Source organism: Haliotis cracherodii, unplaced genomic scaffold, assembly GCF_022045235.1.
Source record: "Haliotis cracherodii isolate W230 unplaced genomic scaffold, xgHalCrac1.p SCAF_18, whole genome shotgun sequence".
Lineage (NCBI taxonomy): Eukaryota > Metazoa > Mollusca > Gastropoda > Lepetellida > Haliotidae > Haliotis > Haliotis cracherodii.
The window spans coordinates 13,875,113-13,899,585 of record NW_027266273.1 but is presented as its reverse complement, the minus strand read 5'-3'; the positions used below and the strand labels follow the sequence as shown (position 1 = coordinate 13,899,585).

The 24,473-nt window shown below is 43.7% G+C and overlaps 2 protein-coding genes across 2 annotated transcripts in view; one reads left to right on the top strand and one right to left on the bottom strand.

Annotated features, from left to right (window-relative positions):
* The window catches only part of LOC139465793 (EGF-like domain-containing protein 2), a 38,326-nt gene extending 34,773 nt beyond the window's left edge, over positions 1–3,553 (top strand). The window contains exon 11 of the mRNA XM_071247709.1: positions 151–3,553. Coding sequence (XP_071103810.1) covers positions 151–380 — 230 coding nt within the window. The 3' untranslated portion in view covers positions 381–3,553. The remainder of the gene's footprint in view (positions 1–150) is intronic.
* Positions 3,498–22,162, bottom strand: LOC139465794 (EGF-like domain-containing protein 2). The gene is made up of 10 exons (XM_071247710.1): positions 21,902–22,162; positions 18,829–18,963; positions 14,666–14,797; positions 13,670–13,887; positions 10,272–10,417; positions 9,060–9,202; positions 7,978–8,065; positions 7,602–7,773; positions 5,982–6,084; positions 3,498–5,040 (listed from the first exon to the last, which is right to left on the bottom strand). Exons 1-10 carry the CDS (start codon positions 21,960–21,962, stop codon positions 4,838–4,840), a joined length of 1,401 nt encoding a protein of 466 aa, XP_071103811.1. The 5' UTR covers positions 21,963–22,162; the 3' UTR covers positions 3,498–4,837.
* Between the last annotated feature and the right edge of the window lie 2,311 nt (positions 22,163–24,473).

Below are 24,473 nucleotides of genomic sequence, written 5' to 3'. Positions count from 1 at the left end.
TACCACAAGCCACACCAAGAATACGGAAATATGAGTTACACACCATTGATACACAAATATGAGTTATACGACGTTTGAAACATCTAGAAAAATGACATTTCTTGGTTATGTTCTCTTGGCTTGGCTTTACACTTTACATTCTGACTTCAGAAGGATGCAAGGGCGACTCAACCCCAGAGACTGGCGACAGCGAGTGCCTGATGAAGAAAGAGATAATTGTTGTCCTCGCCATAATGGCGGCCACCGTAGTGATCCTCATGATCGCCTGTATTGTGCTGACGTGCAAGCTGCTGAAGTCTGGCACCAAGGTTGTGGACGTCTCCCATTCGGAATACCAGCCCTCAGTGTCCCTGCCACGACTCACCCCGGCTAATTTCTAGCTCTGGAGAGCTAGGGAGTGACGATGTCACGTCGTCTTTCAGCTGGTCCTGTATTATTCGCTGTGGTAAAAGGTCAATGATGTACGAACCTTTCTCTTCAAGATGATCTCAACGCCAGTATAGCCTCCCATTGTGGACGTATTTCGTAAAGCTTTCTTAAGTTGTTACACGCCTTTTGTTGCTACCGGTAAGGCAGGACGTGTTCCCCCTTCTCGCAAACACCAGTCATAACTGATTTTCAGTGATCCATTCATGTCATTTTCACCGCTATTTTGCCTTTTAGGCCCAAATGTATCTGCTTCGGCGGAAAGTCCAGACTAATTATTTGGCTTTTAATATGTACATATGCTTGAAGCCATGTTTTAGTTACGTGGTTATAAAATTAAATTCTTGTCTACTTGGAAAACCAATCTTACGGGCAACAGCAGCTCTTGGTGAAGTCTATATATACTCTTCATAAAAAGAAAGTACACATTGACTTTAGAATTTAATACAGAAAATCTTGTCAATTCATCCGTAAACAAGACATTCCCCAATCTCTCATGTGCCCATACCAGATGATGTCTGCAAGATAACGTGGTGTTAGGATGCTACGTCACACAGGTCTGCGAGCAACAATACCTGCCTCACGCGAACGATTACGTAACGTAACGTAACAGGATATTCTTCGTATCCAGGAAGTAGTAGGGTGGGTGACGTTGTTGGCAAGAATTGTTATCGAAGAACTGGATATAGCGATTGGTTGGGAGTTGTTACTCAAGGTCAACATGACCTTAGTCGGTCACGACCATGTCCGTCTTTGCCTTTTAACGTCTTGCTGTGTGACTTCACGTGGTCCCGTTTCATATCACCTTTGTCATAGCTTTCCGACCATTTAAACAGATTCGTCAGCACATTTGGTTGAAGTGAAATCGTACACTTTACTGAAGTAAGACTTAGTCATTACGTCATTATCTGACGTTTTGACATTACAACACATTTATTGTATGCCCATATTCCATGAATAGTTTTATTTACGTCCTTTAAAATAAAATGATGTATTTAGTATGTTTAGTTTCTTTTTTTGAAGAGTATATAACCAAAGGGACACTGATCCGAACAAGGTTTGATATTAGTTTATCCGGAAGATTTTCTGAACCTCCTCTTTAAAGGGGATAACCTGTATCCGTATCATGTCTGTTACTCACGATGCTATTTGTCATATCACTGCTACTGTAATATATTCAAAAATATATATTTAATATATACATGTATATTTTCATGACGAGAGTTTTAAATTTGATTGTATTACCCTGATGCGATGTATATATGTTGAAAATATGTCCTTTCTTTTTTCAATACAAACGATTCGAGAGGAAACTAAACTGCCGGGCAAAAGAAAGTGTACACCTATGTTTGACGCTGGCTAAAAATGAAACAAACAAGAAATGGTTATTCTATGGTGAGGTATTTAATACGGGTAGCGTAGTTGTGCCTTGGACTTTGCGTTTGCAGTTTTTCAGTGACTGTAATGTTTGGGTTAAATCAATTTTTTTAAATGTGTACTTTCTTTTGTCCGGCAGTGTATTTGAACTGGTTAGGTGAAACAACCAATCACTTCCACAGACTCATCGCAGATACCAGATGAATGCGTTTTCGTAGCTGGGTAGTCGTTTTCATTGTATCACTTAGCTTATGGAAGAGGGCGCTTATTGGAACATTTTGTAGAGGTGTACACTAACACAACAATAGCTCGTTCTTGTAACTGTGTGCTTCCCACGTTCAGATTTAAACTCATGCACGTGTGAAATACATATATTGTTACCGCCGTCATATAGCTGTAATATTGCTGAGTGCGGCGTTAAACAACAAACCAACCAACCAAACCAACATATACTGTTAGTTAACAAACGTTGACTGTCAACGATTGCCTTAAACGGAAAGGACGTTCTCTTTCCTAGCTTGGAAATATCACGGAAATGGCACGGAAAAATCGCGGAAATATCACAGAAAGATGACGAATGTACGCTCATTTAATCTTTCCTATGACCGCTAATTAAAAAAATATATAAGATGACTAAAAGCATTTCCTTCCAAGATAATATATTGATCTTGATTAATATGGATCTGTTGTCATGATGGATGTGTCATGGCTGTATTTAGACCTTAAGTTTTCATTGTTTTCAGTGTAGTAACGTTTAGATCATGTTTGTAAGAATTGTTTTGGTAAAATCTAATTGCCAACTACGTTCTTTACCCCGGAAGCTTAGTATGTGTCGGGTCCTGCAAACATATAATTAAAGATTGGAAATATGGATATAACGTTAGTTCGTTTTTAGGTTTGGAATGAATTCTTTGTCCCATGTATGTACATATTCCACAGGTAATGGTAATAGTGTGTATATTGTAGGGAGTGCGTTCTAGTGAATCATCACAATTTATACATTTTCCGGTGAGATATTTAGCTATGTATTATTCACTGCTTATACAGGTGCGCGTTATTGTGGTTAATTGGTGCTTTGCCTAGCGTACATGCATCATCGTTTCTGCATCGACCTACTGTTTATTCGAAATCGGTCACCTCAGGATGGGTAGCACTTTGTCAAAATATCATGGTAATTTTATCTGAAATGTGACCTAACAAGTTTTGGTAGAAAAACACACATATTATTAATGTTAAATGCAGAAAAACAACTTAAACGGTCATTTCAATTTTGAAATAAACAACGTCAGTTTCAAAGCAATATGACCACATCTTGGAGCCGTCATACATATTCCCCAACTGGATACCTACAATATCCCTATCAAACGTTGAGCAGTACAGCTTCATCGCCTTTCAATAACCCCGATTTCAATACAGTAAAATTTCTTAGTGGAAATCAAATATAATGACAGACAATGCATGAGTTTGCTTGTTTTCCAAATATTAAGAGATATAATTTATGTAAGCCTTTTGTATTGTTTGACCTAGGATGATTGCCTTTCGTCATTGTGATCTATACTGTACATACATGCGTATGTTTTACTTTTTGTATAACAAATTCATTATATGTTAATGTTCTAAACATATACATCATGTTCTTTGTACAGATTCAAAAATGTCTGTCGTAAAAAAACCAACACTTGTTACGTCTCGCATAGACTGATACTTGCATTATATTTTTATTTACCATGAAATAAATGAACATATTATGTTTCTTTGGTAGTTGCCTGTTTTCTATACGCGCACATATTCATATCTTTCTTGAAATTATCATACATTGTACACATAGATGAGTGAGTGAGTGAGAATGGTTTTACGCTGCTTTTAGCAATATTCCAGCTGTATCACAGCGGGGGACACCAGAAATGGGCTTCACACATTGTACCCATGTCGGCAATCGAACCCGGGTCTTTGGCGTGACGAACTTCACCCAAGCGAAATGTGGTTGTGAGGCCCAAATTGATGCAGGCCTATGTTTCTCAATTTGGTCAAACAGTCATAGATGATGCTGACAGACAATTGGGTTGATGATGAGTGAGGGAATATGGTTTTGTGCCGCTTTTATCAATATTCCACCAATACCACGGCGGGGGACACCAGAAATGGGTTTTACATATTGTACCTACATGTATGTGGGAATCACACATGGGCATTCGGCGTGACGAGCGAACGCTTTAACCTCTAGGCTATCCCATCGATCCGGGTGAATGATGATGATGATGATGATATAACGAGCGCTTCCGGTGGACTTAAAAATCAACACTGAATACACCCTTTTCAGTGCTACATTAATACAGCAACATATATCAAAAGCCAAACAACTGCAACATCTCAAGTAAAAGCATACCATGTTATAATCTGGGAGGGTCTGGGACAAGCGCTTATGGTCAAAGGGAGATAACTCTAGAAACCGGAAGTGCTAACGAAGGATAACACAGTCATTGTGGAAATTCTAATACTGCTAGGCAACTGGTAAGTAATGGTAAGTGATCGAATGTTTGGTACATGTTGCTAGGATACCTGGTTGGGCAGGGAGGATGTAACGGAGATGGTAGAAACGTGAGTTTGAGTTTGCATCTTGAATAAACAAGTCGTGTCTTAACGAGCTGTGTCACGCCCTTTCAATAGTCTCTTCCTGATATTGAGGGAACAGGTTTTGAAATCATTAACTGCACATGTTGGCTGTTTAGAAAAATGTGTTTTGCGTCCACACTAAATTGTGTGGCTTTCAGAAGAATAACACTTAAAGCCTCGACTGACAACTGATTTTGTCCCAGTGTCCTCCTATGCGCACACGCACACACCAAATATTGGCAAATATTGAATGGTCGGACCACAAGGCCGTCAGGGTAATTGTGTCCGAAAGCTGTACCAGCATCCCGTGGAATGCTCTATTATATGGTCTCTGGTTCTATTAACATCCGTTATCCAAAGACATCTGTGACATCTCTTTAGATTCGGCCATTCCATCCAAGAGATGGTGTACTCCGTTCCGCTAATGTCTGTCACTATGTACGAGAATTCTGCGCTCTGTCTGTGTCTGCTGGTGGATACGGGACTTCCTCCGCCGACAGAAGCACATGATTACTATCCCCAGTACTGCCGAAAACAGAATAAGCGCCGTGGCCTCTGATGTTACAGTGAGGAGGAACACGTCACTTCCGGCGTCCTTTGTCGCTTGTTCCGATTGTCCAGGACCTGGAAAGGCAGTTAGTATGCATGAAGTTATTAATTACGTTCGTGACTGATAGTGAGTTAGTGAGTGAGTTTGGTTTTACGCCGCTTTTAGCAATATTCCAGCAATATCACGGCGGGGGACACCAGAAATGGGCTTCACACATTGTACCCATGTCGGGATTCGAACCCGGGTCTTCGGCGTGACGAGCGAACGCTTTAACCACCAGGCTACCCGACCGCCCCCGTGACTGATAGACATGACAATAATGAATATTGCACGGTCATGGTACTGGAATTAGATAATTTTACATCATCTACAATGCAATTCAGGTTATCACGTGGCATTTGGCAGTCGCGGATTCCTTTTCAGGTTCATTACAAACACAACCTATTGCGTTTGTTAACTTTAATAATCTAGAGGGATTTGGCCATAAAAGATTAAAACTGACGTTTAAATGACAATGTACAAGCTTCACACAATGTACTGATGGCCACGTGTCTGTGCCTTCTCTGACAATGGACTTCAGGTCGGAAAGCACAGATGTACTATGATGATGTGATTAGGATTCGTTCCGAGGACTGTGTCTTTCATGATTTTATTTATCATCATCTGACATGACATGACATAGAAAAAAGATGGGAGGGGGAGGACGCGTAACGTTAACACAATGAAAGGACCCCCCCACCCCACCCCACCCCCACCCCCCCAACGGCTTGAAAAATTACACAGTCCCCTTTTGTCAAAATAAATGGTTATAAATTTGGTCCCCTCCCCTACTTCTCCGTACAAATAAATAAATACAAATAAAAAATAAATAAAAAAATAACCTGCCAGCCACAGCGGAAGGACACATAAATAAAGGAATTCATACATTGTATCCATGCCAGGAATATTATAGTAACTATGCCAGGAATCTCGCTGTTGTCCCACCCCCTGCCGGGTTAATCCAGGGAGGACCTACCGGACTTATTGGGATGCGGGTCCAATATCCTGAGCACCCTGGTCAGCTCGGCCTCGTCCTGGTCAAGGGATCGCCTCCGTCTCCTACTACCTGGACACGCGACCTGGAAACATGTGACATGTGACGCGGAGCAACATGTACATCATCTTCTAACATTCGACATAGTACCAGGGATAGAATATATTTCTTCACATACTGACGAAGTGTTTGAATCAAATTTGATTTGATAAACCAGTCCTCCTCAGGGAACATTTTCTTGTACATAATCAAACAGTACAATTAGTAATGCTTAAAGGACCTGCTTGAGCTGACAGACCAGACACCCACGTTGATCTTTTCAGGGGCAATGTGTATGGTATGGTGGCTGAGAGGGGACATCGCTTCCTGGCCCTCAATTACGGCCGTAATAAAGCGATACCACGAGACGAGAAAGCGATACTATGAGACGAGAAAGCGATACCATGAGACGAGAAAGCGATACTATGAGACGAAAAAGCGATACCACGAGACGAGAAAGCCATACCATGATACGTGAAGGCGATACCACGAAACCAGAAAGCGATACCACGAGACGTTAAAGTGATATCATGATACGAGAAGGCGATAAACAGTTATGCTATTAGTTATATCACACCATGTTTAAACATGGTCATCCTTGTGAATGTTTTTCGCTAATAATATTTTTTTTATTTACCTCATTACTACCCCATTCTTCCTTCAATCTTAAAGACCGCCTTGGTGTTCTAGTGGTACAGCGTCCGCCCGGAGAGCAGAAGGTCCGTGGTTCAATCAACGTTAAAAGACGTTAAAAGATGGTACTTGTTGTTACCCTGTCTGGCGTACCGTTGTATCCTTTCTCGTCTCGTGTTATCGCTTTCTCGGCTCGTGTAATCGCTTTCTCGCGGCCGTAATTGAGGGCGAGAAACTGATGTCCCCTCTCGGCCACCGTCTGTGATGACAGACTTTGTTTGTTTGCTTGTTTTACGCCGCACTCCAGCTTTATGACGACGCCAGTAGATAATCGAGTCTTGACCAGACAATTGTGGGATTGATACTATGTGCAATAATCAATGTTGTCAACCAAGTCACATCTTTCCGAGGCAAGCGAGTTAACTGACTTTAAAAGTCCAGTTTCCACCCTTGCCCAACTAGGAAGAAATTTCGGAGCTATAACTGGACTTACGAGTCTATGTAAAAACTGCGTAAGGAAAAGTACATCCTTTACGCAAACAACATGACGACGAGCTCAAATGTTGCGCTATGATCCTCATGTTAGTCAGGGAGTTTGAAACTTTTCTTGATTGACTTGATCAGATCGTCATGATACTTATAGCAGCTGATATGAGAGGCGCTGTCTGATTGGTTAATAGGAGGGACATACAAGGGGCACAATAGCCAGTTGTTCTGGTACGATCGATATTCCAGGCTAATTCGGCAAGTATGGACTTTTAAAGTCAGTTAACTCCATTGCTTCGTGATAATTCCATTTAATTAGGTTGCCTGTTACGGCCAACATACGGTTTCTAAGACCTTTTCAAACACCTCGATGATAACGACAGGAGGGTTACAAATAGATTGTGGATGTTTTGTCCTTGCAGGATGCAGTATTCGTACACTCACAGTTGCGCAGTCGGCGTCCACAATGCAGACTTTCACGATGAACCGGAGGGCAATGGTGTTGCTTGAGACAAACTTGAAAGTTCTCAGTCGGAGAGTGATAGTTGACTTGACGGCAGGGTCAGGGGGCCCTGGGACGTCCTCCAACACCGACAACACGCTCGTGTCTATACACCTTCACGAGAACAAGAGACAATTCAAAAACATATACTGTAAACAAAACGTAAATGCATATGTTCCTGAAAGCAAACTGTTTGTGGAGGCTGTAAGGGGGATAACCAGGCCCACATTTCACAATACGATGTCTATGCTACTAACTAAATAGACCTATGACATTCCTTATTTTCCGTTCCCATACATCTGTTAAAAGTGTACTTACCCTCCTGTAACCAAGGTAACAGATTCTGTTGCTGTGTCTGGTGGACCGTTGGTAACAACTGCCGTCTCAAGTCTCAACGCCGCAAACTCTGTAATGAAAGGTGATAAGATGTACACTGATGATTAATGGGCCGCTTCAATCACTTTGCAATGCTCCGCTGCAACTAACGTTACCTACTTTTTTAAAAACGTCAGACGTGTGATCAATTGAGAGCAATGTGTTCACTGGAACAACACACAGTTCTTTTCCCTGGGGATGTGAAGATATTAAACGTCTTATCTTGACTCGGAATAAAAGGAAATCAAGCATTTCCTCGATAGTTATCAAAAGGTCATCATGACCTGACGGGAGATGTGTCTGACAGGAACCTATCAATGATCTTTCTCTGGTTATAACATGGACATCTAGACCTTGAACTGGAACTAATGGGTCAGACGGGACCATGATCAGAGGCCCAGTATATTTATCATATAGGGAGCGAGACCAAACAACCGAAAAAATATCATGTGATGTTATTTGTAGACTTTGACCTTACACAAATATTAATCCGTTGAAAATCATCGCGACAGATGTGACTGTCGCATCAGTGAATGATATCAATTTAGTTAATTGATTAGCCAACTGTGAAGCTATGTCTACGAAGCCAATTAGTTCGAATAGTTCAACATGAGGTACATATACCGTGAACCAAAGAATGCACAGAAGATAGCGTTCTTGTAAGATCGTTCGTATTAATAAATCGCCCTCAACAGTAATCGCCCGGAATATGGAGTTTCCGAATTAACGAGAACTGCGCTCACGAGGAAACCCCGTGTATTCGAAAACCCCTTTTTCTAGAACACTTTTGTCACCAATGTTTACATATATTTAAAGACATTATTCCATTTAATCCGGACATCGTTAATTTGGACGATTGGGGATGGTATCTTCCGCATTAACGAAGTTTCATTCTACAGACACTTTTGACACGAATAGGCCTGTGTTCGGATTTAATAACATTATTTTTTATTCACATGTCATGCCTTTATCAATACGTTAGCAAATTCAGGAACTAACCAAAGTGATCATACTGATATATTTACCAGAAGGCGGGACGCTGAATGTAAATACAAGAACCACGCCCACTGAGACAGGTGTGTCAATCACAACAGTCCCATCAACTGTTGTAGTTACCAGAGTAACGGGATTAAATGTGCTGCTCACCACTTGCCGTTTAAGAACAAACCTGGAGGAAAATAAACAAATCGACCACATATACTGTTAAGTGACATATGTTGCCAGTAAACCAGTAACACAGTAGCATGTTTATATTTTGAGTAACATCAAAAACCTATTTTCTCTTACAAGTTGTATGAATCGTTTAAACATTCATTACAGCGACATTACGTTCGTTAGTTGTTTACAATCAACATGTTCCAGCAATATGTCGGCGGTCTGTAAATCATCAAGACTGGACCAGACAATCCAGGGACTGACATCATAAACATCGATCCACGCAATATATGGAACCAAATCAGCGAGTCTGACCACCTGATCCCGTTAGTCGCCTCTTACGACATGTATGGGTTTGCTGAATACCCATCTTAATCCGGAGCTTTACGGAGGCTGACAATACGGTATTGTAATTATAATATTTCATAATACTGGATACTATGACATCTCTGTTTCAAAATATATACTTATATATATAAATCAAAAACAATTGTAATTGTTATCCTGATTTGAAATTACTATTTTGGTTTAACTGATTTTTCGTCAATAGTTGGTTTTGTTTGTTTGTTTGTTGTTTAACGCCGCACTCAACAATATTCCAGCTATATGACGGCGGTCTGTAAATAATCGCGTCTGGACCAGACAATCCAGTGATTGATATCATGAGCATCAATCCACGCAGTTGGGATCGATGACTTGCATCAACCAAGTCAGCGAGTCTGACCACCCGATCCCGTAGTCTCCTCTTAGGACAAGCATAGTCGCCTGTTACGGCAAGTATGGGTTGCTGAAGACCTATTCTACCCCGGATTAGTATTGGCTGACATGTACAGTATAGCCAAACGATAGCATAATCTATTGTGAGTAAATACATATTACAAGATGATATAAAATGGTCACAGTGTTTTGTAGCATTTCTGTTATGGTATTAAGTTCAATAAAGGGAATCTTTGTTTCTACTTAATTTAAAGATAGAAATAGATACACAGTGATATATGTCAAATTGAATTATTAGAAAATCCTTTTAGCAGCCATTGCGGAAGGTGGTTTACTATTTCAGTAGGAAATGACCCTTGACATACTCATCTGCAGCAACAGAAAAGGATGACGCAGTGACCTCGATACCACTAAGGTTAAAGGTGTTAGTTAGCGTCACTTGAAGGTCAAGGCCGGTGATGTAAGCGTCCCTGAACTGGATCGTCACCTGGCGGACGACAGTCGTACTATTCTGAGAAAAAAGCAACCATTTGAATTATATATTTACAAGACTAATCTTCAAGGATTCCGCAAAACTAATGAACATATATATATTATGCTATTAATATAATATTGTTTTGATGTACACGTATGTTTAAGAAATGGGAAACTGTGACGGTGTTTGCAAAGACAGCAATGAATTGACCCCATTTACATGTGTGTGTATGTCAGCACCGGCACAAGCACCCACACCAGCATCCACACCAGCACCAACACCAGCACCGACACCCCACACCCGACACCGCACCCGCACCCCCACCAGCACCTGCACCCGCACCACCACCACCACCACCCGCACCACCACCACCACCCGCACCACCACCACCATCCGCACCACCACCACCATCCGCACCACCACCACCACCCGCACCACCACCACCATCCGCACCACCACCACCACCATCACCAGCACCACCATCACCACCGGCGGCACCACCACCACCACCCGCACCATCACCACCACCCGCACCATCACCACCATCCGCACCATCACCACCACCCGCACCACCATCACCAGCACCACCATCCGCAACATCACCACCACCGCACCATCCGCACCATCACCACCACCCGCATCATCACCACCTCCCGCACCACCACCACCGGCACCACCACCCGCACCATCACCACCACCCGCACCATCACCACCATCCGCACCATCACCACCACCCGCACCACCATCACCAGCACCACCATCCGCAACATCACCACCACCGCACCATCCGCACCATCACCACCACCCGCATCATCACCACCTCCCGCACCACCACCACCGGCACCACCACCCGCACCATCACCACCACCCGCATCATCACCACCTCCCGCACCACCACCACCGGCACCACCACCTGCACCAGCCCCATCACCCGCACCACCACCAGTACACACAACCTCACCCGCACCGGCACCCGCACCAGCACCCGCACCCTCACCAGCACCCGCACCAGCACCCGCACCCACACCAGCACCCGCACCCACACCAGCACCCGCACCCACACCAGCACCTGCACCCACACCAGCACCCGCACCGGCACCAGCACCCACACCAGCACCCGCACCAGCACCCGCACCCACACCAGCACCCGCACCCACACCAGCACCTGCACCCACACCAGCACCCGCACCGGCACCCGCACCCACACCAGCACCCGCACCCACACCAGCACCCGCACCCACACCAGCACCTGCACCCACACCAGCACCCTCACCCACAACAGCACCCGCATCCACACCGGCACCCGCACCGGCACCCGTACCCACACCAGCACCTGCACCCACACCGGCACCCGCACCGGCACCCGCACCCACACCAGCACCCGCACCCACACCAACACCCGCACCGGCACCCGCACCCACACCAGCACCCGCACCCACACCAGCACCCGCACCAGCACCAGCACCCACACCAGCACCCGCACCCGCACCCACACCAGCACCCGCACCGGCACCCGCACCCACACCAGCACCCACACCAGCACCTGCACCCACACCAGCACCCGCACCAGCACCTGCACCCACACCAGCACCCGCACCCGCACCCACACCAGCACCCGCACCGGCACCCGCACCCACACCAGCACCAGCACCCACACCAGCACCTGCACCCACACAAGCACCCGCACCCACACCAGCACCCGCACCCACACCAGCACCTGCACCCACACCCGCACCGGCACCCGCACCCACACCAGCACCCGCACCGGCACCCGCACCAACACCCGCACCCACACCAGCACCCGCACCAGCACCCGCACCCACACCAGCACCGGCACCCGCACCCACACCAGCACCCGCACCGGCACCCACACCAGCACCCGCACCGGCACCCGCACCCACACCAGCACCCACACCAGCACCCGCACCGGCACCCGCACCCACACCAGCACCTGCACCCACACCAGAACCTGCACCCACACCAGCACCCGCACCGGCACCCGCACCCACACCAGCACCGGCACCCGCACCCACACCAGCACCCGCACCGGCACCCGCACCCACACCAGCACCCGCACCCACACCAGCACCCGCACCCGCACCAGCACCCATACCAGCACCCGCACCCGCACCCACACCAGCACCAGCACCAGCACCAGCACCCACACCAGCACCCGCACCCACACCAGCACTACCGGACCCGATCAGTGTTGTGCCCTAGAGACGTCTACGCACTCGTCGCCGGTATGTCGCCGGTTTATCTCCACCGCAACAACAACAACACCCCACCCAAAAGCAGCCTGGAGGCGTTCCAACACTCATCATATCTTATCGCACCTGCATCAACTACACCCGCACCCTAAACACTCCCGGTCAGTGCTGTGCTGTCTCCTTCGAGGCATTCCGCTCTCGTCACCCGTGTGGCTGTTACTGTAACTGCATCATGTGCACAACATGCGCCAACACAACGTACCCCAAACTACGAGGCGTTCCAGTATTCATAGCTGTTATGATTATACGTCCCTCGTTCCCCGGCCCCTGTCCCGGGTAATATTGCACGCTAAGAAGGTATAACTGTAGCTGCCCCTCCCTCACCCCTTTCAAACCAACAACACATTTGTGTTGTACACTAACCCTCGATTCGTCCCCCATACTGATCGCCGTTATTATCGTACCTCCCCATCCTCCATATCCACGACACCTTAATTATTTACCCTCACCTTCGAGGTCTCCCTAAACCCATCGCCCGCATGATCGTACCTCCCCACCCACAACACGTTAGTCATAAACCCTCACATTCGAGGCCTCCCTTTACTCATCGTCGTTATGATCGTACCCCCCCCCCCCCCCCCCCCCCACACACACACACACACCCACCCCTTCCTCCCCGCCCAGAAACACGTCAGCGATTGGAGGCCTCCCCACACTCATCGCCGTTATAGTCGTACCTCCCCACCCGCAACATGTCAGTCATAAACTCTCACCTTCGAGGCCTCCCCACACTCATCGCCGTTATAGTCGTACCTCCCCACCCGCAACATGTCAGTCATAAACCCTCACCTTCGAGGCCTCCCCACACTCATCGCCGTTATAGTCGTACCTCCCGAACCCGCAACATGTCAGTCATAAACCCTCACCTTCGAGGCCTCCCCACACTCATCGCCGTTATAGTCGTACCTCCCCACCCGCAACATGTCAGTCATAAACCCTCACCTTCGAGGCCTCCCCACACTCATCGCCGTTATAGTCGTACCTCCCCACCCGCAACATGTCAGTCATAAACTCTCACCTTCGAGGCCTCCCCACACTCATCGCCGGTATGCTCGAACACTCCATAGTATCCTTCCCAGTGGTCGGGGACGCCATCAGCGGGGTCAGGAGGGTCAGGAACACGTTTCAAGAGACAGCCAGGGATGCTGCGGTAGCCGGAGATGGAGATGAGGCCGGAGAAGTTTTGGAAGGGGTTGATGTTAATGATCATCTTGTTTGCCGTGCTCTGTGCGTCATCTAGAATGTCATCGCAGAGAGAATAAGGAGGCTGGCACAATACTACGTGGTCTATCATATAATTCAACTACGTGTCTCTTAAACATTTCTATATTATGACTTCATTATAGTCTCATATAAGATAGCCACGACATAAATCGCAAAGAAAAAAAAGAAAGAAGCAAGATAAAACACTGTTCTGTCATGACGTCATTTCTGGAGATTCGAACATGCGCTCGCAACTTGATGACGTCGTAAATTGGAGGACGTAATTTTTTAGAGGGAAGTGTCTAGTACGTTGTTCCCCTTCGTCATCATTATCAAAATACGGGTAAAAGTTTTTTAAAGCATTTACAATTTATTGACATCCTTAAAAAGGCTGTATTAAATGTTGATATCTCATATAAGAAATAAACGACCCGTGGTCGTTGTTTATCGGAGAATAAACCACTCGGGGCTTCCCGTTTATTTCGTATTTTAATTTTGTTTATTCGTTGTCCTCTCATGCCGCAGACAGCAATATTCAAGCAACATCACGACGACCTGGGACAGACAAACCAATGGTTGATAATTTAGCAACACCCCTATGCCGCCGATGTAACACCGTCCACCAAATCCCCAAGGATCCCCAACTAATCACATTTAGTCGGCCTTAGGACATGTAATAGATCATGCGGGACCTGTCCAGACCCGGCTCCCGATGGAATATTGTTGACGCCAAACAATAATGCCATATATCTTTGCATATTCTTTAAATTATTTAAAAGGTCTTGATGTATGTATTGAGTCAGTTCCTTACATCGCCTGTACGAACACGTAAGTCCGTAGTAGTCCTCTGTACAATAGCAGGAAGTAGAATTATCCGCCCCTGTGTAGCACGTCCCTCCGTATCCGCAAAGGGTGTCATTACAGGCGCCTTGGTTCACGCGACCTTTAAAGACATACATATTGATACAAGTGAGTAAATTGGGTTTAAAGAATAAGAACAGTGTCAAGTCCTATCACGAATATTGGCAGCTTGTTGAGAGAAGCCCACAGGGGGGCACATCTACTCTTGTCACGTTGATGAAGCTGACAGAACAACGTTCATAATAAGGAAGAATCTGGGATATCGAACCAGTAATCAGCGGATCCTGGCATGGATACGGGGTGCAACTCTGCACAGCGAACTACTGGTCCTTACATTAGACCCCACTGGGAAACCTGCCGGAGAAAGACAATCAAACAAGGCAGATTCCTGAAATAATTTGTCAGTTTTCAATGACAACTTTACTTTTGTACATTGTACAAGAAGACACGACAAGATGTTTATTCGGTATAAGGGGCTTCCTGGTCAGATTACAAATGATACAAAAGATTGTTGCGCTTGCTCAGGCGATATATTAAGTAAGATTAAATTTCATCTACTTAAATAATCCTTAAATGAGGGTTAAAGACATCTATTATATAGCGCCAAGGGTCGTTTTGTATTTTGCATGATGTGTTGATGGCGGTCGATTGTGTATCGTTCTTGATAGGTACATATATAAATAACGTGGAACACGAAGCGTTCTGCTGTACAAGATGGACGTAAGCTGAAAGGAGTTGTATTCATCTTTATCATTATATTTGTTCCAGTTCAGTGCACCAGCTTTAACATTTCCATTGTAACGATGCCCTGGAATAGAGCGTATGACAAGACAACAGAATTTGCGCAACATGCTGACTAGATCTACCAGCCTACTACTCCAGGAGGTATTTTCGTGGTTCAAGTACATTTATGACGAATATACAAGTTTATCATGCCAGTTTTGAATGTGTAAATCTTTGTTTAAAATATTGTATAAAATTAGATGTAGTACCACAATTTTGTTTAATCCAAACATATGATTGAGTGAGTGTGTTTTGATGCCGCTTTTCTAAAATATTCTAGCAATATCACGGCGGGGGACACCAGAAATGGTACATATGGTACCCATGTGGAGAATCGAACCCGGGTCTTCGGCGTGACGAGCGAACGCTTTAACCGCAAGGCTATTCCATCGCCCCTCCAAACATATCAGAATCCTGTTTGTAGTAGCAGGACGTATATGAGATACCCACTTCTTGCCATTTTCATCTAATGACTTCAGCATTTCATAAATGGTCTTTGGAGAACGATCTCTGTCCACGTTTAAGACTCAGCACCAATAGTTCTCTAGATCTAAATATGAAACGTCAACTTCAATGTCTCAGCTATCCACCGAAACAGATTCCGTTGGGAGTAAAAGGCAAAATGGAGGGAAGCATTTTATGAATGGATCATTGAAAATCAGCGAGGACAACAGGTGTTCTCGAAAAGGGTAAATAATTTCGTGCCCAACCGGTATCACCCGCCACTCACACAATTTGCATAAAATTGGAAGTGTTTGTTGAATAACAACGCAAAGCAATCTCCTGCCATTGCATAGCATGACATTACGTGGATCTGGATCTTTTAAAAAATGTCTCTGTACATGAAACTCCAAATGTCCGAAACATGTTACAATATTTTTTCTGTTTTGCTGTCTAAAAAAGGAAGTACTGTTTGAAAGAAATGGATATAATGATTCTCTAAAATGTCAAAAATGTGAAAATAATCCGTTTTAACTTAGGGTGACAAGGCGTAACATTCTTTTGATGAGATTAATCTGGAGAAAAGACATTACTATTGATGATAATCAAGACTTGTCACATTTAATATAATTTGTCATTAAATCAGCATAGTTATACGATCAATAATTTCTGTATCATCATACTTTTAATAATGCATTCCTGGGTGACACGTTCATAGCACAAATTGTTGTAACGTTTTCAAGAATATTTATCACATACACTTCAAGGGTCATTGAAAGTTCATGATTAACTGCTTATCTTATTAACGTTCAGTGTAATACATCTTATGAAAGATGAAACACGTCCATTTCGCCTTGACTTGTAATCACATCATTAAATAATGTTTCATAACTTGGAATAATGTGTCAACAGACACTCGTGAAAAGCGGATCACATGACAAACCCAGGCTTAAGGCAACAAGGGATAGTTCCTCTAGCAGAACTGTTCTCCATACATTCGACATCACTCACCCGTCCGCATTGTGCCCACGCACAACTAACTCTTTATGACTTCATGGATATAAAATAATCTTTTTTTATGATATGATCTATCCTCGTTGGAATTCTTCAGCCAGACTTTATTTCTATGCTATTCTGCAAATCGGGCCACTATATCACCAGGACAACCACACCCTGTTATTCTTATGGAAAGTCACGATATTGTCCTTCACATCTATTAGCACCACCTACTGTCGTCATCATTCCACCCCAATGCCCCCCAGCCCAGCACCCTACCCCCTGTTATCTTGGGGAGGGGAGGGACAGACACCATGTCACCACCCACCATTAATTACGGGCATCATGACAACAACACAACACCCCACCCTACTCTCACACACAGTGTCCTTGTTATGTTGTATTAACAGGGAAATTGTGGAATTAGGCCGGTCATACCCCCTGCTTGTTCCAAACCCAGTACTAGGTGTCCCACAGAGGAAATAGGTCACAAGATTTATTGATGGAGTTATTAATATTCTCATTAGGGTAGAGTGTAGATCGTTGAGGGGGGTGGTGTATTGGGTGGAGAGTAGAGAGCTGAGGGTAAAGAGCAATTAGATACCGACCATTTAATATTGTTCTGTTACTGTTACTAGACATACCAGGCCTACGATAATATTCTTTTTAAAGCTTATTTCATCAGGAACATCCACAAAGCAATTACTTTTTGTGAGTAAAACATGAAACATATGACTTCTGAAACATATGACTTTTTCCAAGGATTTTATATTTTCTGGAACACGTTTCGTATTTTAAATCTGCTTGTGTACCTGCTTATTATCCTCTCGTCAAGTGAGAGTGTTGTTGGTGTCTTCCTAGTCTGCACCCATTACCCAATACAGTAAACTACGGTTATAACGAACACGCGTAAAACGAACTGACGGATATAACGAACTTACTTTTGGTCCCGACTATTTGCTGTAGTTATGCTGTATATATGCTTATAACGAACTACGGTTATAACGAACTAAACTTAGAAGTCCCTTTGAGTTCGTTATAACCGTACTTTACTGTATATATATGATAGCTACGCGGTAAATCGCAAAGAACAATGAAGAAAGAAGCGTTGTTTATTTCACGAAAAAACATTGTTCTATCATGACGTCATTTCTAGAGATGCGAATTTGCACTCGCAACTTGATGATGATGTCATATATTGGACGCCGTTATTTATGAGTGGGAAGTGTCTGGTAAGTCCCAATATATGTAGCTGGGCGACACTGATAGACGCCGTGGCCGAGAGATCGCATCCCAAAGTGGGAGAGATATGACAATCGGTATTGGGAGAAAAGGTTCAGATAATCGACGTGAGGATTGTGAGAATAATCGGGAAATACCAAACTTAACCCTCCTGTTAGTATAATGGTTTTGGCCGACATTTCCGAGGTCGGATTGTGATCAGGCAGTTGCCATAATTAGTATTCGGGTTATATTTTTAAAACTTGTACGTTTATCAAAATTCTTAAAGAGGCTGTACATAATGTTGGTATCTCATATAAGAAATAAACGACTCGTGGTCTTTGTTTATCGAAAAATAGAACACTGTGCAGGGAGAGGGGCGTATTTCCTAATTAAGGTACGGAAAAATGTGAAATTGTGTTCGGTAAAGCTCACTGACCATTACAACAATCGTCCATTGTTTTTATTGTTTGCGAAGAGGCACTTATCAACGTGACGTCATACTAACGCAAATAACTAAAGATGTTCATCCATTGTTCATGACGTCATGATGATTTTATGCAATGACGCTCCAACAATGGAGTAATGAAACTGGCGTCTCCATTCAGTTAAGATCAGTGAAGCCACATTTATCTACATGTCCTCAGATTGAAAAATAACTTCATCTCTCACTTGTTACCAGACCACAGTTGAATCCTCCTCTGGGCGGGGACAGGGTACCGCAGTCTGTGCACGTGGAGCTGCCAGTCGTACACGTCCCGCCATTACAGCTCATCCCGAATCGACGGCAGTCAAAGTCGGCATGGACTGATTGTAAACAAACAAGCGTACCGAGTCATCATACAAGCCAATACACCTTTTGTTCAAAAGCGTATGTTAAAAATAATTACAAAACATATTAACATATCACCATATTAACATATCAAGCGGATTCATGTTCATTATGAACAAGGAACAATGATTAAAAATGTAAGTCAATGTAAGCTTTTCCATTAATACACTGTGAAAAATGTGGTTAGAATCTAAACACATACAACACATGTTTAGATCTAAACATGTTTAGGAATAAGTTTAGATCCTAAACGGACAACACATTTGGTGTGTTCTATCTAAACACGTTTAGGCTCTAATCACATTAAATGAAGCATACAGCTTGAACACAACCAAAACACATCATGTCCATAATCTAAACATGCTTAAAATATTAACATGTATAAATACTAAACATGTTTAGTGTTTGAACATGTTGAGAATTGATATACCTTTAGACATGTTTAGAACTTAAACACGTTTCCACATCCCTTATCCTTATACTCTAAGGGGCGGTCGGGTAGGCTAGTGGTTAAAGCGTTCGCTCGTCACGCCGAAGACCCAGGTTCAATTCCCGTAATGGGCACAATGTGTGAAGCCAATTTCTGGTGTCCCCCGCCGTGATATTGCTGGAATATTGCTAAAAGCGGCGTAAAACCATACTCACTCACTCACTCACTTATACTCTAAACATGTTTAGAATTGAAACGTGTTTGAAAATGAAATGCATGTCATTGGACATTAAGTAAAATATATACAAAGCATGTATAATAGATTGAAATTAACTGTGCAAATAAGATATAAAGGCACTTCATAACCAACATACCACCAACATGTACATCGAACTTAACATAAAAAGGTGCAAAAAGAAGAACTAAGTTAGTGGTAACCAGGGAAATTGACGTCTGTGACGACATTCTCCGTGACGCAGGTGGTAACGTGGAGGACTACAAAAGAAGGGCTGGAAGGTTCGCAACCCGCCAAGAGACTAAAAGTGAGTAAGTGAGTATGGTATTACGCCGCATTTAGCACTATTCCAGCAATCACGGCGGGGTAGATGCTAAAAGAATTGTGTTGACAAATGGGTTGATGCTGTATGGCTAATAGTATTTCTCTCATACAGGCAACGGAAGCGGACAATGAAATTATATATAATTACTATGATAGCTCTTTAACTTTGTTTAGTCCCCCCTCTACTATTGTGTCCCCATTAAATGCTAAAAACGCATAGAAACGCCACTTTTTAAATTACCTGCAATGAATTTCAAGGGGATATACGGGTCTTTCCCCGTGGAGATTCCTGGGTAGAATAGGTCTTCAGCAACCCATGCGTGCCGTAAAAGGTGACTATGCTTGTCGTAAGTGGCGACTAACGGGATCGGGTGGTCAGGCTCGCTGACTTGGTTGATGGATGTTATCGATCCCAATTGTGTGGATCGATGCTCATGATATTAATCACTGGATTGTCAGGTCCAGACTCGATTATTTACACACCGCCGTCATATAGCTGGAATATTACTGAGTGCGGCGTTAAACAACAAACCAACCAACCAACTTTCCCACATTTAGACCCTAAACACGTATATTCTCATGAAGCCCCTCTGTGTGGGCTTGGGAATAATTTGCATTTATGGATATAGATAAATAGCTTTGTTCTCCTTTAATATATGTGAAATCATCCCTGAGAAAAGTGTTGCAAATACAGTGACAGGAGAGATCCTTCATTACAATGCAAGTTCTTTTATCCATGCTCTGTGTTGCTTTAAAGTGTGTCACAAATGTGATGATACCCGTGTTGGTGGCTAATCGCGAATTAACCCAACGGACATTTAGATTTATCAGAATAAAGTCCAGGCAAAGTAATCTAACCATTGACAATGAAAAACTATTTAACTTGTTGATACAATTGTAATACTATCTAAAGGGTAGGAAAAAATTGATGCAAACATAGACTTGGGCCATCCTCGGTTGTCTGGGGTTATATAACTCCTTTCTATACACGAAGAAACCCTGGACCAATTGCCACGACATCTTCGTTTCGGAGTGACGTCATCACCTCTGTCAATCTTATCTCTAACATGGCACAGGGTGTCTTTCACTAGTGAGTGTAGTTTGATTGGACTGCTGTTTGTAGTGTCTTGCTGTTCGAATCAGAGTGTGGTGGAAAATCGGCCAAGAGTAATTATTATAAAAGCATGGACATGCGATACACTGGGTAATCTAGGATGGACTGCTGTAGATCACCCACAACCCTTAACCGAAGTTGAACGGTGTCTAATAAATGTGGCTTAAACACGATCCAAGTGGATCAACTCCAGAAACGTATTAGGACAAACGTCCGGAGCAAACTATACTCTGCCAGTTAATTTAAACTATATTCGAATGTATTAAATATAAATAGAATTATTGTCCATAATAAACATGTTCATAATATATATTTTTATGGGTATGCCAGTGTTGGTGAACACAAAAGTCGTTTTAATCGAAAACTCTCCCTGTGCATATTTGGAATGAGTGTCAAGTTACACTGAGAAAAGACCAACACAGAAAATTTTAATTAATGACACTCGTCAGTTATTGCCTGCGATTTACAAAGAAATGTAAGTAGCTTGTCTCTCAGGGTTTGGTTATACCGGTCTGTTTGTATTTTTTCATCATTTTTGCCAAGGTAAGAAGGGAGTCGAGCTATAGCTGTATGCAACATGGAAACTGTTTTTAGTTTAGATCGGCAATACACAAACAGTCGATCGTTGTGAGAAACACTGTACTCTTGAAAACACAAGTCAAACCACCACATGTGTATCCATGTCTACCTGTCGTTCTCACCCATAAAACACAACAGAGATTCTAAAAAAACAAACTGTAGAATAGCCTAACAACAGGATGCGAGTGAAGAGGGAGGAGCGCCATCCTCATGAAGATAGACGCCACGTACCTTTACATATTAATATGGCGGAAACCAACAACATTTGGCCCATTGTACACGTGACTAACATTCTTCTCTCCAAGCTATATAATTCCTTTGTAGGCCCGCCATTTCATCTTCATTTCGCTATCTCCCTGAATGATCCTGACTCCGTATCCAACACTTGGAGGTAAAGAATGTCTACACACAGACACTGTTTCCCGTGTAACGATGTTATCTAGGTTATCCAAGGATAACATACGAAATCTTTTAAAACCGTGAATTAAGAGACTAAGGTTGGCACCGCTCATCCGTAACCGTAAACACATCGTAGGAGGAAAGCTTCGCGACAAAGCAGTCTCAGGTTACTTGCGAATTCACTGTAGGTCATCCATTAAATCTTACAAATTTAAGCCCCCTGTTGTGAGACGGGCTGGCTTAGATAATTGCGTTGCATGCACAGATGCACGAACCTACATCAAATTCATATAAACCAACAGCATAACATGTAATTATAATGTATTAAAACATTTTTTCAGCTGTTTATATGTGGTTGGAGCTATGCATTTATGGCCATTTAAAGGTGTAGCCTCTGGGACGTATTGTTATTATTTATAAAGATACTCCATGATTGAAGGAAGGTTGTACATGATTTTTTGTCCCCCCGTAAAAGTTGTCATGGCGAGAACAGCAGCTTAAGTCGGCGTTCTGCGCTGCATGAAACGTGATTAACAACGTCTACTATACGATCCAGTCAACCGAGATACCATATGTTATACACAAATATAAAGTGACATTGCCGTTTTCCCCCGAAGCAGTGCAGATAGGCTGGGTATTATAAACCAAGGATACAAGAAATTCGTTCAAAACACAATAGAGGATGACGGTGTGTGAACTGACGAAATGGAAAATTCTGAATACAATAGCGTGAACAGATTGGGGACATCACGTATCGGCTTCAAAAGCTCTACCTGGGCCGAGGCCTCAGTTAGCAGCCCGGGGATATATTGTTGGGGGTGGAAGAAGCCGGATCGTGTGATCAGTGTTGGGGGTGGAAGGATGGGGGATGGGGGATGGGATTGAGGGTTGAAGTTGAGAGCGACGGCTCCACTTGAGCCACAGTCATAGTCGTTGTGCAGAGTTATGTCCCTTAGCTGTCTCCAGCTGTTGCAGGCCACACACAGCTAAATGTTTCCCCATAGACTTCTATAGTAACTTTATATATTATTTTTAACTTAACTAAACATTCAACAGCTATTACCTCTACCTGTGTGCACAGTTTAACCTTAGAGCAGCAATAAAAACAACCAAAATGACCAGCATAGCCAGCTCCTTTTCCGAGTACAGGAAGCTAAACACACCACCCCCAGTTTCGCATCAAATGTCACCTACTTGAAAATATCTGTGGTCATATTCAGCATAAGTCATCATGTTGAAAATGACGGTACTAAATATATAAAAAACATGGTCGGTTTAAATAACTGGATGGATGTACATTTAAAAGACATAAAAATCTGACACAATATCCTCCAATCACAGCCTGCATCTGTCGATCTGCAGTGTCCCAACTGGTTCTTATCTGGTGTAGTAGAACCTGCATTCGTCATCATGAACAACTCGTGTTATTCCGGGACAAGCAGAAAAGTGACTCGTACCCAGATCGTGGCCATGTTTGCGACAGGGTTCCGGCTCACTGCAAACGGGCATCGCTAAACAAATGTCAACCCGTTGTGTAAAAATTCACGAATATTTTCCCCAGATATCGATTATATTCCAGATGCTATTGAAACCCCATCGGGACTTCGAGTATTATGCAGCATGATTGAACATATTTAACTGTATCTTGGGTATTTGTTTAAATGCAAGACATATGCAAAATCAAAAATTATCCCTGGGTGGTTCTTTGACGGAAATACTTAAAGTCATACACATTTTCTGATTGGTTTGTCGTATTTTCGCACATGACAGTCATCGATAAGGGGAAGAGTCTTCTTGCAGGTTACGGAAAGGGGCGAGTGGGGACGAATGTAGCCGTTGGTCGAAGTTTCGAATCAAGGATTTGTCCTGATAATGATTACCCGAGTTACCGCATCCGTTGGTTGGGGCTCAAGGAGCGAAAGGTCGGTGGTTCGATCCCCGTCCGCTTCATCGCAAAAGACGATAAAAGATGGTACTTGTATTTCCCTGTTCAACGTTCGGGAGTGAGTGAGTGAGTATGGTTCTAGGTCGCTTTCAGCAGTATTCAAGCAATATCACGGAAATGGGCTTCAGGCACTGTACCCGTGTCGAAACCGGGTCTTTAGCGTGAAGAGCTCTAGACTACCCAACAGTCCTCTCAACGTTCCCTATTAAAGGGATACATCAAGGACTCGTCCCACTTATCAGTATGTCTGTTGTAACAAGATGACACGAAGTGATACAACTGATATAGTGTTCAAAGCGACGATAAAGCACAGATCACTCATTCGCCTATTGAAGCCCCGTTACGACCCCTTGTTAAATACCGCACCCCGACATGACTCCGGTTATTTTAATCAGGCATTTCCCAAGCAAGTACTATTCATACTCGGGGGCACGGGTGGCCCAGTCGTCTAAGGCGCCG

What these genes read in the sequence shown, in the direction of transcription:
- LOC139465794 (XM_071247710.1), bottom strand. Translation starts at nt 21,962, where the DNA reads ATGTTAGTCACGTGTACAATGGGCCAAATGTTGTTGGTTTCCGCCATA. An exon ending in AGTGTGGGGAGGCCTCGAAG is followed by an intron (nt 10,418 to 13,669) that starts GTGAGAGTTTAT and finishes CTTTTTTCTCAG; the next exon opens with AATAGTACGACTGTCGTCCG. An exon ending in GTTACCTTGGTTACAGGAGG is followed by an intron (nt 7,774 to 7,977) that starts GTAAGTACACTT and finishes GTTCTCGTGAAG; the next exon opens with GTGTATAGACACGAGCGTGT.